Genomic DNA, 10,620 nt, shown 5'->3' with positions numbered 1-10,620 from the left:
AGTTTAATATTATTATTATTTTTTATTATTTCATACAAAATTAATTTGACTCAAGTTTGAATGAGCTTGACTTGTGGCTGGAATTTGTTTTCCTTGCTTTTACTATATGCATTGTTGCCATGAATGTAACAATCCAAACCTGGCATTAACCCAATGTTTTGTTTGGAGTCTGAGAGATCCAAAGGCTCCTTTAAAAGCTCGAAAAACATATTTAAATATCAGGTTAATACTTAATGACTGCTTCGAAGATTATAAGGACTGACAATAAACAAAATTTAACTTGGCATGCTTTAAACGTCTGCCATGAGATCTTACATCTGCTTTTTCAATAATCCGGTATACAGAATTATATTTAAATTTCAAGATTATAATTATATATATATTTTTTAACACAAACAGCCATAGGGTCTCTGGGACCCCAAGACAGCCAATCCTGAAAAAGGAATCTAACAAGCAACCTTCCATATTTGACACACCACCACCACATGTAAATGAATGGGGAAGACAGGGAATAAAAATTATACTGACTGGAACACAGGAATATTTGTTAATTCCCAATATGCAATTTTAGCACCATCACACAGCCTCACAAAAGTCATAATTGCCTTAACACCACATGCAACTAATAATCAGCATACACAAACAATAAAATCATCCAGTTGTTGTTGGTGTGAAAATGCAACAATCACAACAATTTTTCCTAATGCAGCTAAAAGGATTGCTGTAAATCATTCAGGTATGAATGAGTTCATATGGAGTAGATGGTCACGCACCCTCCAAAACTTTGAAAGTGTGGAGCGAACTCCTCAAAGAGTCAACAATCCCGGCCCCTCTGGGATGTTCTCAGGGACAACTCACAAGGAGACTGACAGAGCAGTCAACAGAGAGATTGCTCCCCGAGCACAAGGGCATCCAGCTCTCCTTCACCATTAACTCTTAGCCACCATTAGTCAGAAAAAGCTTCTACATGGCTGCAATTTCTTGCTGTCCTGCTCCATTAATGCCACTGGAAATGGAAACGTGTAGCATTTTATGCAGCTTACCAACAAATACTTGTGTAAAGCAGTCATTACTACAAGCAAATATTGTTTTGTTAAATTTGATTTCTCTCTACTACTAGAAAATGAATAAGATCAATTTCATTTAGAACTACAAAAGTGCTTATTTCGCAGGTTATCATGTCTCACTCTTCTACAAAAATTTGCCTATTTTTTTTATTCTGTCTTACTGAGCTAATAACAAGCCAATCAAATTGTGCTCCCATAAATGTATCTAAAACAAACATTAAAATCATTTTAATCATCAATCATCAAAGTCATTTGACGCAGATCACAAGACACAAATCATCAGAATATAAAGAAAAACCTCTTGAAGCATCTCACCAAGAGAACTGCGGATGTCCCGTTTGGCCGGAAAAGCTCAATTGACATATCTGGAAACATTCGTCCAATTCTGGATATGACATCATCAACATACCTGGAACAAGAAAAAATATATATATTTTAAGTATTTTTGTTTTTCACTTCAAGTGCAAGTCAGCAGCATGTCCTCAGGTCACAGTCAGTCAACACCAAATCAATGGCTTTTTGCATTAAGGGCTTGGTATTGAACAAACTAATTGTTTCTTCTGATACAACACATATATAATTTATATAAATTATATAAATATAATAATTTAAGAACACTGATGTAGGCACAAATCACACCTCCTTGTTTTCAGTACAGCTGTAAATAATCAAAATGCCAAAAAAAGTGAAATAAACATCAGAGGCAACAACAAATACTGTATAAGGTCTACACTGAATGCATTAAGGCATCGATTTGCATCCACCATCAACAAGAGACTCCACTGTTCCACATCTGACATAACCTTCAGTGCTTCAGAAGAAAATGAATACTTAAAACCCTGCCAGCGTTGCTCAACAGCCTCGTTAGACATCAATAAATTGGACTGAGAGTGCCAAAAGCCTTCAGCCATCCCTGGAGTCAGCAGAACAGTACCCAAGAAGAGTCGCCCATCATGTATTGTGGGGTCAATGCTAATAAGGGTTTAATGAAAATCTCCGTTGCCATCAGCTATCAATAGACTTGAGGGACTGGCCCTGCACACAGACGAGGAAAATAATTCATTAAAGAACCGATGGTGGGCAGCTGGTGGAGGGATTTGCTTAAAAGTCATTTGAAAGTTATTGGACCAACTATGGAGATAATATTTCTTAACGTTGGTTGTGGAGAACCCAGGTAACCCACGGACAGGTGCAAACGGGGACACGCATGTGCTTGCGTACACACGCGTCTGAAAGTGCAATGCAGCTGGAGGAATCGACAAAGATTAAGTTGCCTCATCACGTTGAAAGTTCTCCCTGATTTTGCTGCAACAGCATTTTCTTTCCCAGAAGGGGAGATCAAAAGCAAAGAGAAATTGTTCAACATACCTCTCTGTTTGTTTGCAATTTCCCTCGTGCCTGCACTAAGGTTGCTCATTTACTAGCTTAAATTAAATAACAGCATATTAAATAGGCGAGAACATCGCTAGAGTTTATCACCGACTTGACATATGCTTAGTAAAATCTTTATACTGTATAAGGAGTTTGGGAATCATTAGACCAAGAATAAACTAGATTTTAACTTTTCGGGAGAAAACGTGAGCAGTGCTTGTGCATGCAAAACTTGCCGGTACAGTGCTACGGCATTTCTATGCAGTTGCTAGGGTGTTCTGGATGGTTGCTAGGTGGTTTCCCACTAGCCCAAATCCGTCTGTAAGATATTCTGGTTTCTAGATATGGCTGGGGTCTTTCAATGTAACTTAATAGGACTTTTTGGATCATTTTTTAGTCCACCAGGTGAAAATAAGAGGTGTGATCTCTTTTAAACCCATTAACACACCTCACAACAATTCCAATGACTTGAGGTATCATCCTTGTCTGACGCACATGCTGTGGGAAAAGTTATGCATTTAACTTAATACTTAAGAAAGGGGTTCAAATCCCTAACCTTAAATGGACATTTCACCCAAAAATTAAACTTCAGTCATCATTTACTCTCCCTCGTGTTGTTCGCTCACTTTACTTTATCTTCGAAACACAAATTAAGATATTTATAATGAAATCTAGGAGGTTTATGTTGCTCCACTGAAAGTCCAGGTAACCAAAACTTGAAAGATCCAAAACAGTTATAAAGGCATCGTAAAATAAAGTGGTTTAATCCATGTCTTGAGAAAAAATACAACTAATTTGTATGATGAATAGAAGTCATTTGGGTTTTAATTTACATCTAAACAATGCTCAACACGTCATGCTTAGAACATACCTCATTGCCTTTTGTGCATCATGCACATAGTGCACACGAGCTTCTGTGTTTAATGTACGTGAATAAAAGCCCAAATTAAATCTGTTCATCATATAAATTGATCAAATCTCTTCACAAGGCTTGGATTAAACCACTTTATTCATATGGATTTATTATTTTCTAAGTTTTAGTTACCTTAACTTTCAATGGAGGTGCAGAAAACACAGGTTACATTAAAAACATCTTAAAATGTGTATTGAAGATTAACTAAAGTCTTACTGGTTTGGAACGACATGAGGAATAATTTCATTTTTGGGTGAACTATCAATTTAAGGGTATTTAAGGGATAGTTTATATATAATGTACTAAAAATGGAAAACTTTATCCTTTCCATTTTTCACATACAGACAACAATGTTGTCAAAACGATACCCATTCATATAAATCTGTGAATACGACTTAAAACGGTGTCTCCAGGCCAGGCTAGTAGATGGCGATGTCAGTTTGTAAAGAAACGCTATGGAAACACTTAATACTAATGCGCATATCGTCATCGTTTTCACAAATTTTCTAGTTTACACAGAGACGGTAATGGTGTCGTTTTCAAAAATGTGCACTTTGAAACCAGTCTTCAAAAGTTTGCATTTTCAGGACCCAAAATGCTGTTGTGGTGTAAAAGAACATCCAATACATAAACAAATATAAAACTGCATAAAAAGTATTCAGTTTTTAGTTGAAAACGGTGTTATGAACAATAGTAGAAGTGACTAAAAAGTACTTGCACAATTATTACTTGAGCATGTAGCTGAAGACAATTGACATGCAAACATCACAAAACTCATTAAAACAAGCTTTAAATGAAATGATTTAAATTCACTTGTCAAACAGGATGTCATAAGGAAAGTATGCGATATTGCATGCTAACTTCACATGAACCAAAACCTGCTCCTCCAGCCAATCACAGACACTGCAGCCAAGCAATTATTTTATTCCTGGCATAGGTGGTTTATTGGCAATAGAATGTCTGGGATGTAACCAAATAGGGTTAGCAATTACATCTCCATTGGCACCACAGAGGGGTGTCGGCATGTTACAAGACGAGACATGTTTTAATATATCCATGCTTCATAACTCATAATCTCTGGAGTGAAACCCACCTAATCTCCATGCAAACTAACTCATCATTGCTGGACTCACAGAAAAGGTTTTTCTTCTTCTGTGGCTCTGATTGTTTTCTCAAGCCAAGCAGAGCATGAGTCTCATAATGGATTTTAGGCACAGCGAGGCTTAGATTAACATATCGAACATTACTGGCACATCAACAACTGTACACTCATTGAATCACTGTGTCTTCGCTCTGTAAAGTCAATACCTGCCTGCATAGATTTTGTGGTCCAGGATATGGTCAAGAGTGTGTAAAATCAGTCAAAAGCACTGTCTGCAGGATCCAAAATTACATCTCCCTATGGTGAAAAATGACTAAATATATTAGTCAGAAATATTTATTACCAGCCAGAAAATTGTATTTTAATTTCTTTTTATAAAAAAAAATATATATACATATTTTTGTATGATAAAAGAATAATTAAGCCATTTTCTTTGCAAAACTGCCATATTTGTGACAAACAGCAGTCTCTGTGTCACAGTGAAACAACTGTCAAAAAACAATCATCAAAACGTATTGTGATTTTTGTTCCACATATTTCATTTTGGTGGCTTAATGTGACCAATATTTCACATAAGAGACCACATAGAAAACAAATCATGTGGTATTCTAGATAAAATTCTAACAGTAAAATATTGACCTAAAAATTCAACCTAAACTATGCAATGTTTTAGTTCCTCATAGTTCCTGCCAAACTGGCAATTTATCGACTCACCAAAGCCAATATTTACTCCCATTTGGTGCTTGGCTGCCTTGAAACCACAGTGTTTAAAGGTCCTTGTTAAAGTCCCTCCCTCTAGCCCTGCCCCAGGCCGCCTCTCTGAACAGGTTTTTAATTGTCTACTACCCATCTGCCCTGTTATACCACTGCACTGTACAGGATGAGACCAAGAAAGGTCAAGAAATCCAATGGAAGAGGATGTGGCTGTATCCTCTGACCTTGAGTGTGCTGTAACACTGTCAATCAGCAAGGCACCATGGGCCATTTTGCCAGTGATGGCTTCATTTCAGATTAAAATATTCAGTAGAAACTCACCATTCAGAGGACAATTTACTTACTTGACCAGGTGTAATGTCTCAGGCGCTGTTGAGGAAGCTACTAGCAACTCAATTAAAAGTATTCAAATGACAGTCAAGCCAGCCTTCAGGAAAAATAGTGATCTGCTATCTTTGCTCATCTTGGACCACAGAACTTTTTTAACCAATCACCTGAACTGTAAATGTCATGCATCTAAAATCTCTGTCGAGCCACAGGAAAATGATATTATAACAACACTGATGAAAGAAAAAGCACTTTAAGATCACTCAATAAATAAATAAATGAATAATTCTAATAATAATTTTAAAAATCTGCATTTTCTATCACTAAATAAATAAACAAATAAATAAATAAAACTTAAATACATTAAAATAAATTACTAAATCAATAAATGCAAATAAATCAGTCACTGGCAAAACATATATTCTGTATTCTGTGGTGGTGGACAAATTTCGGAATTTTTTTTTTTTTTTTAAATGCCAATGCATAAATGATGACAGAATTTGGGGGTGAACTATCCCTTTAATGTTCCCAATTTTACACTGAAATAACATTTACTGTACAAAAATCCTCTAGTGTTGGGCTTTTTTTGATCTGAAAATACTAGCGAGAGCTGTTTGAGGGTATGAATGATTACACCATGAGATTCTGTAGGAAGACGCAAACGTTGGTTTTCTTTTTTCTACCAACCTTATAATCTAAATGCAAAGTTAATGAATGCTCCATGGACATGTAGGTTCTGCAGCACAGTTTAAGGATCTAGTGTAGTGTGATTTGAATGTTAATGCAACAGATTATCATCCAGATGATGAAACATTTTCAGTGGATTACATGCCAACTGCTTAAAAACTGATGCGGCCACAAGAAAGGGCATCTTTAGACACCCCTGAGGATGGCAGGAAGTCAGTGTCGGGGGAGCACAAAAAAGGAGATGCGTGTACTTTGTTCATCTTGATGTAATGGGGTAACATTGCTCTCTCAGTGTGATGGATGATACAAAGTGATCAAATAGCCCTTTCTTGTGACTGCATGTGAGGGTGAGATGAATACTGATAAACGAGTGCTGTCTTCCTCTCTTTCCTTTAATCAGGGATCAGCTATGACTAAAATTTTCATAACACTCTGCTCTCTAAGCTTTGCTGCAATGCAGCACAGGAAAGAGACACTTCTTGACCAGCGCTCCCTTCAGTCTGGAGATTGAACATGAAACAGTCTGGATGCACTTCATGATGTGCTATAACATAGCCCAAAATAACGGTTTAAAATACATGCTAAAATAAAGAAAAAAAACCCCCTATGAAATGTTACGAGTTCAAATAATAATAGTTTGTTTATAACAATATCACAAACTAGTGAGTTAAAAAAAATTCACTACTTTAGTTTGAGTGGATGTTGCCACTTTCACCATGTCTCCTTTATTTAATTGATCAATCCAGTTAAATTGAAATTTGAATGTGAGAACTTAATTAATATGATTAAATACATAAATATAATTTCAATAGGTGGCTTTCTGAATGTTAGTTAGTCAGCGCTATCCATCCATCCATCCATGCATCAAACAATAAAAATAACAGAAAAAATATATGAATGAATATATATACACTGAACAAAATTATAAACGGCATGACCCACTTTCTCTTGAGATTCAGTTCTTGGACAGATGTCCTGACATTTTCCTTCAGAATTTGCTGGTATAATTCAGAATTCATTGTTCCATCAATGATGGCAAGCCATCCTGGACCAGATGCAGCAAAACAGGCCCAAACCATGATACTACCACCACCATGTTTCGCAGATGGGATAAGGTGATGGGATGACGACACACAAACCAGGATGAAGACGAGGGAGCTGACTTTGAGAGAAAAGCAAGCAATTTGGATGCTAAAAGAAAAGAGGAAGTCAATTAGAGCTATAGCGAAAACAAAGGGCATGGAGAAATCAAGAGTTTGGAAACCACTGGTGACATCAGCAGCCAACAATGACCTGATCTGCTGAGAAAAACAATAAGACTTTGACATAGAATTACAGAGGCTACACAGCAAGATGCAAACCTCTGACCAGCACCAAAAACAGAAAGGCAAGATTAGAGTTGGCAAAAGCCAGTAGAGTTTTGGAACAGAGTTTTATGGCCAGATGAGACAAAGATTAACCTTTATCTAAGTGATGGGAAAGCAAAAGTGTGGAGAAAAAGGGAACTGCAAATGAGCCCAAGCATACAGCCTCATCTGTAATGTATGGTGGAGGTGGTGTCATGGCATGGACATGCATGGCTGTCTCTGGAACAGACCTTCTCAATTTTAATGATGACTTAATGTATGATGACAGTAGCAGAATGAATTTGGAAGGGTACAAAACCATCTTGGCTACCAATATTCAAGAAAATGCCACCAGATTCATCAGAAAGCGCTTCACATTGCATCAGGACAATGACCCAAAACACCCTGCCAGTTCAGTGAAGGAGTTTATCAGATCAAAACATGTAAAGTCTTAGATTGCCCAAGTCAACCTCCAGATTTAAATCCGATTGAACATGAATTTAACCAGCTGAAGAGGAGACTAAAGGCAGAAACTCCCCTATTCCATCAAACATTCCTTGAGTGCCGTGTTTAGCGATGTATGTAACAATAATTTCTTCCATTAGCAAAATTTTATTGAACTACGTATGGTAATTAAAAATTTTTTATTTATTTATTTTTTATTTTTTTCAGTGACTACACGTTATCTAATTTCTTTAAGATAGCTGTTAGTCTATGAACAAGATAGCCACACTACGTTGGGTCTCTAAACTTTTCTACACTAAACTGTTAAAAATGTAACACTGTCACAGTAGCCTACGTCGTACAAAACCACACTACTTCGGGTTTTATGTTATATTTTTTTCAAACAGTCTTTTTCTAGCCACAGTTCCTCGGGCTCAAAATAATATTTATCAGATTAAAACAGTGCCACAATACGTCGGGCAAAAACCACACTGCTTCGGGTTACTGCTTTAAACTTAAGAGTCGCGGTACGTCGGACTCACTATACTATAACACAACTATCATGAAATAATTCTGTGATCACACTACGTCGGATCAATTCAGTTACTTTAGAATTCAATCAGAATTATAACATCTTCATAGTCAGTTTCAACTACGTTAGAAACTTAAAACTTCAGACACAACAGATCTAATACAACTCTGCCACCACACTGCATCGGGTTGATTCAATTACTTAAGAATCTTAACAGAATTATAAGAGACCAACAACAAGTTTCAGTTACTTTAGAAACTTTAAACTTAAGCACTTTGCTTCAGTTACTTTAGAAACAACGATTCCAATACAGCTCTGCCACCACACTACGTCGGGTTAATTCAGTTCCGTTAGAATTTTAAACAGAATTGTACCGAATAGGCTTAATAACTCCTCCTGCTAATACTGAATAAACTTATCTTCTATCCTTACAATTTCTTTTCTAGATTTTTTTAATGAAGGGGTTTCCCTGACAAATCCAGCAAAAAGTAAGAAACCGCTTTTCTTACCTTTTTTCCTGCTTTTTGGAAACTCCTGCGCTGGGTGGCTCGCCAATGTAAGAAAAAGTAAATGCTGGTTCCCTTTCTGGTTCACTTTAAGGGTGTTTTCACACCTAGTTCTTTCAAACGCTCTCGGAGCAGTTCAGCGTGTATATGTGAACAAACCATGTGATCTCAGACCCCCCTAAAAGGAACCAAAAGCGAACCGTACTTAGACCACCTCCGGAGGTGGTCTGAGTATGGTCCGTTTGTGGTTCGATATCTTCGTGATATGCGAAAGCAATGAGATCCCGGTCCGCTTTGCGTTTCGTTTCGACATGTGTACCTGGAGGCTTGCCATACCTGCAGCCATGTTACGTCACTGCTGTAACAACAGAAAAAACTTTTCACCATGGCAGGTCGTGGGGTTGTGTGGTCCCAGGAGGAGAGTTGTGCACTTATTGAAATTTGGAAAGATGATTACATTAAACACCAACTCTCCTCAACCCATAAAAACATAAAAGTGTTTCTTTTGTTTGCCCAAAAAATGAATGAAAGGGGATATAACAGAACCGCGCTACAATTTTCAGATGCTTTCCTTTAGTTCTGCTTTGTCTGACTCTTTCTCTGTTTGTCATTTGCTTCAAAATGTGCCACATCCATGTGATGACAACATGTGAAGACGCCATCTTGAATACCCAAAATCCACTGCTGCACAGAAAGGTGGGGTCTGAGTTCTTATAAAGTTGTGGTGTGAACAAGAAAGGGTCTGAGATCTCTTCATTGCTGAAGAGGACCAAAAAAAGAACTGGGTTCTCTTTTGAGTCCACTAGATTGTGAACACCAAAAGGACTGAGGTCACTTTCGGCTGGTTCCCTTTCTGGTTCACTTTAAGTGAACTGGGGTTGGTTCTTTTAAAACGAACTATATGTGAAAACACCTAAGAGTCTGGTGATATCTATGAGTCGCAGACTCACTGCTCTGATTGCATGCAAGGGATCTGCAACTAAATAATAGCTTTTAATCTTTTACATCTGCCTTAGGGTGTTTTCACACTTGAGTCCTCTTTAAAAGAACTGAATCCAGACCCTTTTAAGTGGACCAAGAGGTGGACCAAGTGAAAAAGGACCCAGTTTTCTTTGTGTTCACACTATCGCAGTTCCTGAAAGAGGACTCAGATCCTTTTTTGGTCCACTTAAGCAATAACGGTGTCTCAGACCTCTTTGTGTTCAGATTGTTGCTTTTTGGATCTAGTCCAGTTCAGTGTTTGATGGCTGACATTATGGCCTCCAAAACTGGAATATTTTTATCTTTTGCACAAAAATATAAGTTTCGTACACCTTTGTATTATTTATTTTGAATAGTTTTTCTTGTCTATGTCATCGTGTTTATTTTATAGCACACAGTGTTTCTGCAGGATTTTTAAGCTCAAATTTAAAACTTTTTAAGACCTGCACAGATAAAATTAATGCCATATGAGTGGGGTGGGGCAATGTTTTAAAATGACTGTAAAAAGCATGATTTACAGTTCAGATACAGTTTTTCACAAAAAAACATAAAAAAATAAATGAAATAAAATTTTAAATTTCAGCCTTTCAAATTTCAAACCATTTTTAAGAAAAGAGTCAAAAATCAAAT

General features: G+C 37.0%; 1 protein-coding gene across 1 annotated transcript in view; it reads right to left on the bottom strand.

The window, feature by feature from the left end:
- Positions 1-10,620, bottom strand: part of LOC107665006 (mediator of RNA polymerase II transcription subunit 27-like) — a 72,700-nt gene that overhangs the window by 31,369 nt on the left and 30,711 nt on the right. Inside the window, exon 4 of the mRNA XM_016455728.1 lies at positions 1,383-1,476. Within this exon, the coding sequence (XP_016311214.1) occupies positions 1,383-1,476 (94 nt within the window). The remainder of the gene's footprint in view (positions 1-1,382; positions 1,477-10,620) is intronic.

The sequence above is a fragment of the Sinocyclocheilus anshuiensis genome, unplaced genomic scaffold (genome assembly GCF_001515605.1).
Source record: "Sinocyclocheilus anshuiensis isolate Anshui unplaced genomic scaffold, SAMN03320099.WGS_v1.1 scaffold363, whole genome shotgun sequence".
In the NCBI taxonomy this organism is placed as follows: domain Eukaryota; kingdom Metazoa; phylum Chordata; class Actinopteri; order Cypriniformes; family Cyprinidae; genus Sinocyclocheilus; species Sinocyclocheilus anshuiensis.
Note: the sequence above shows the minus strand (reverse complement) of the source record. Positions and strands in the feature narration are given on the sequence as shown.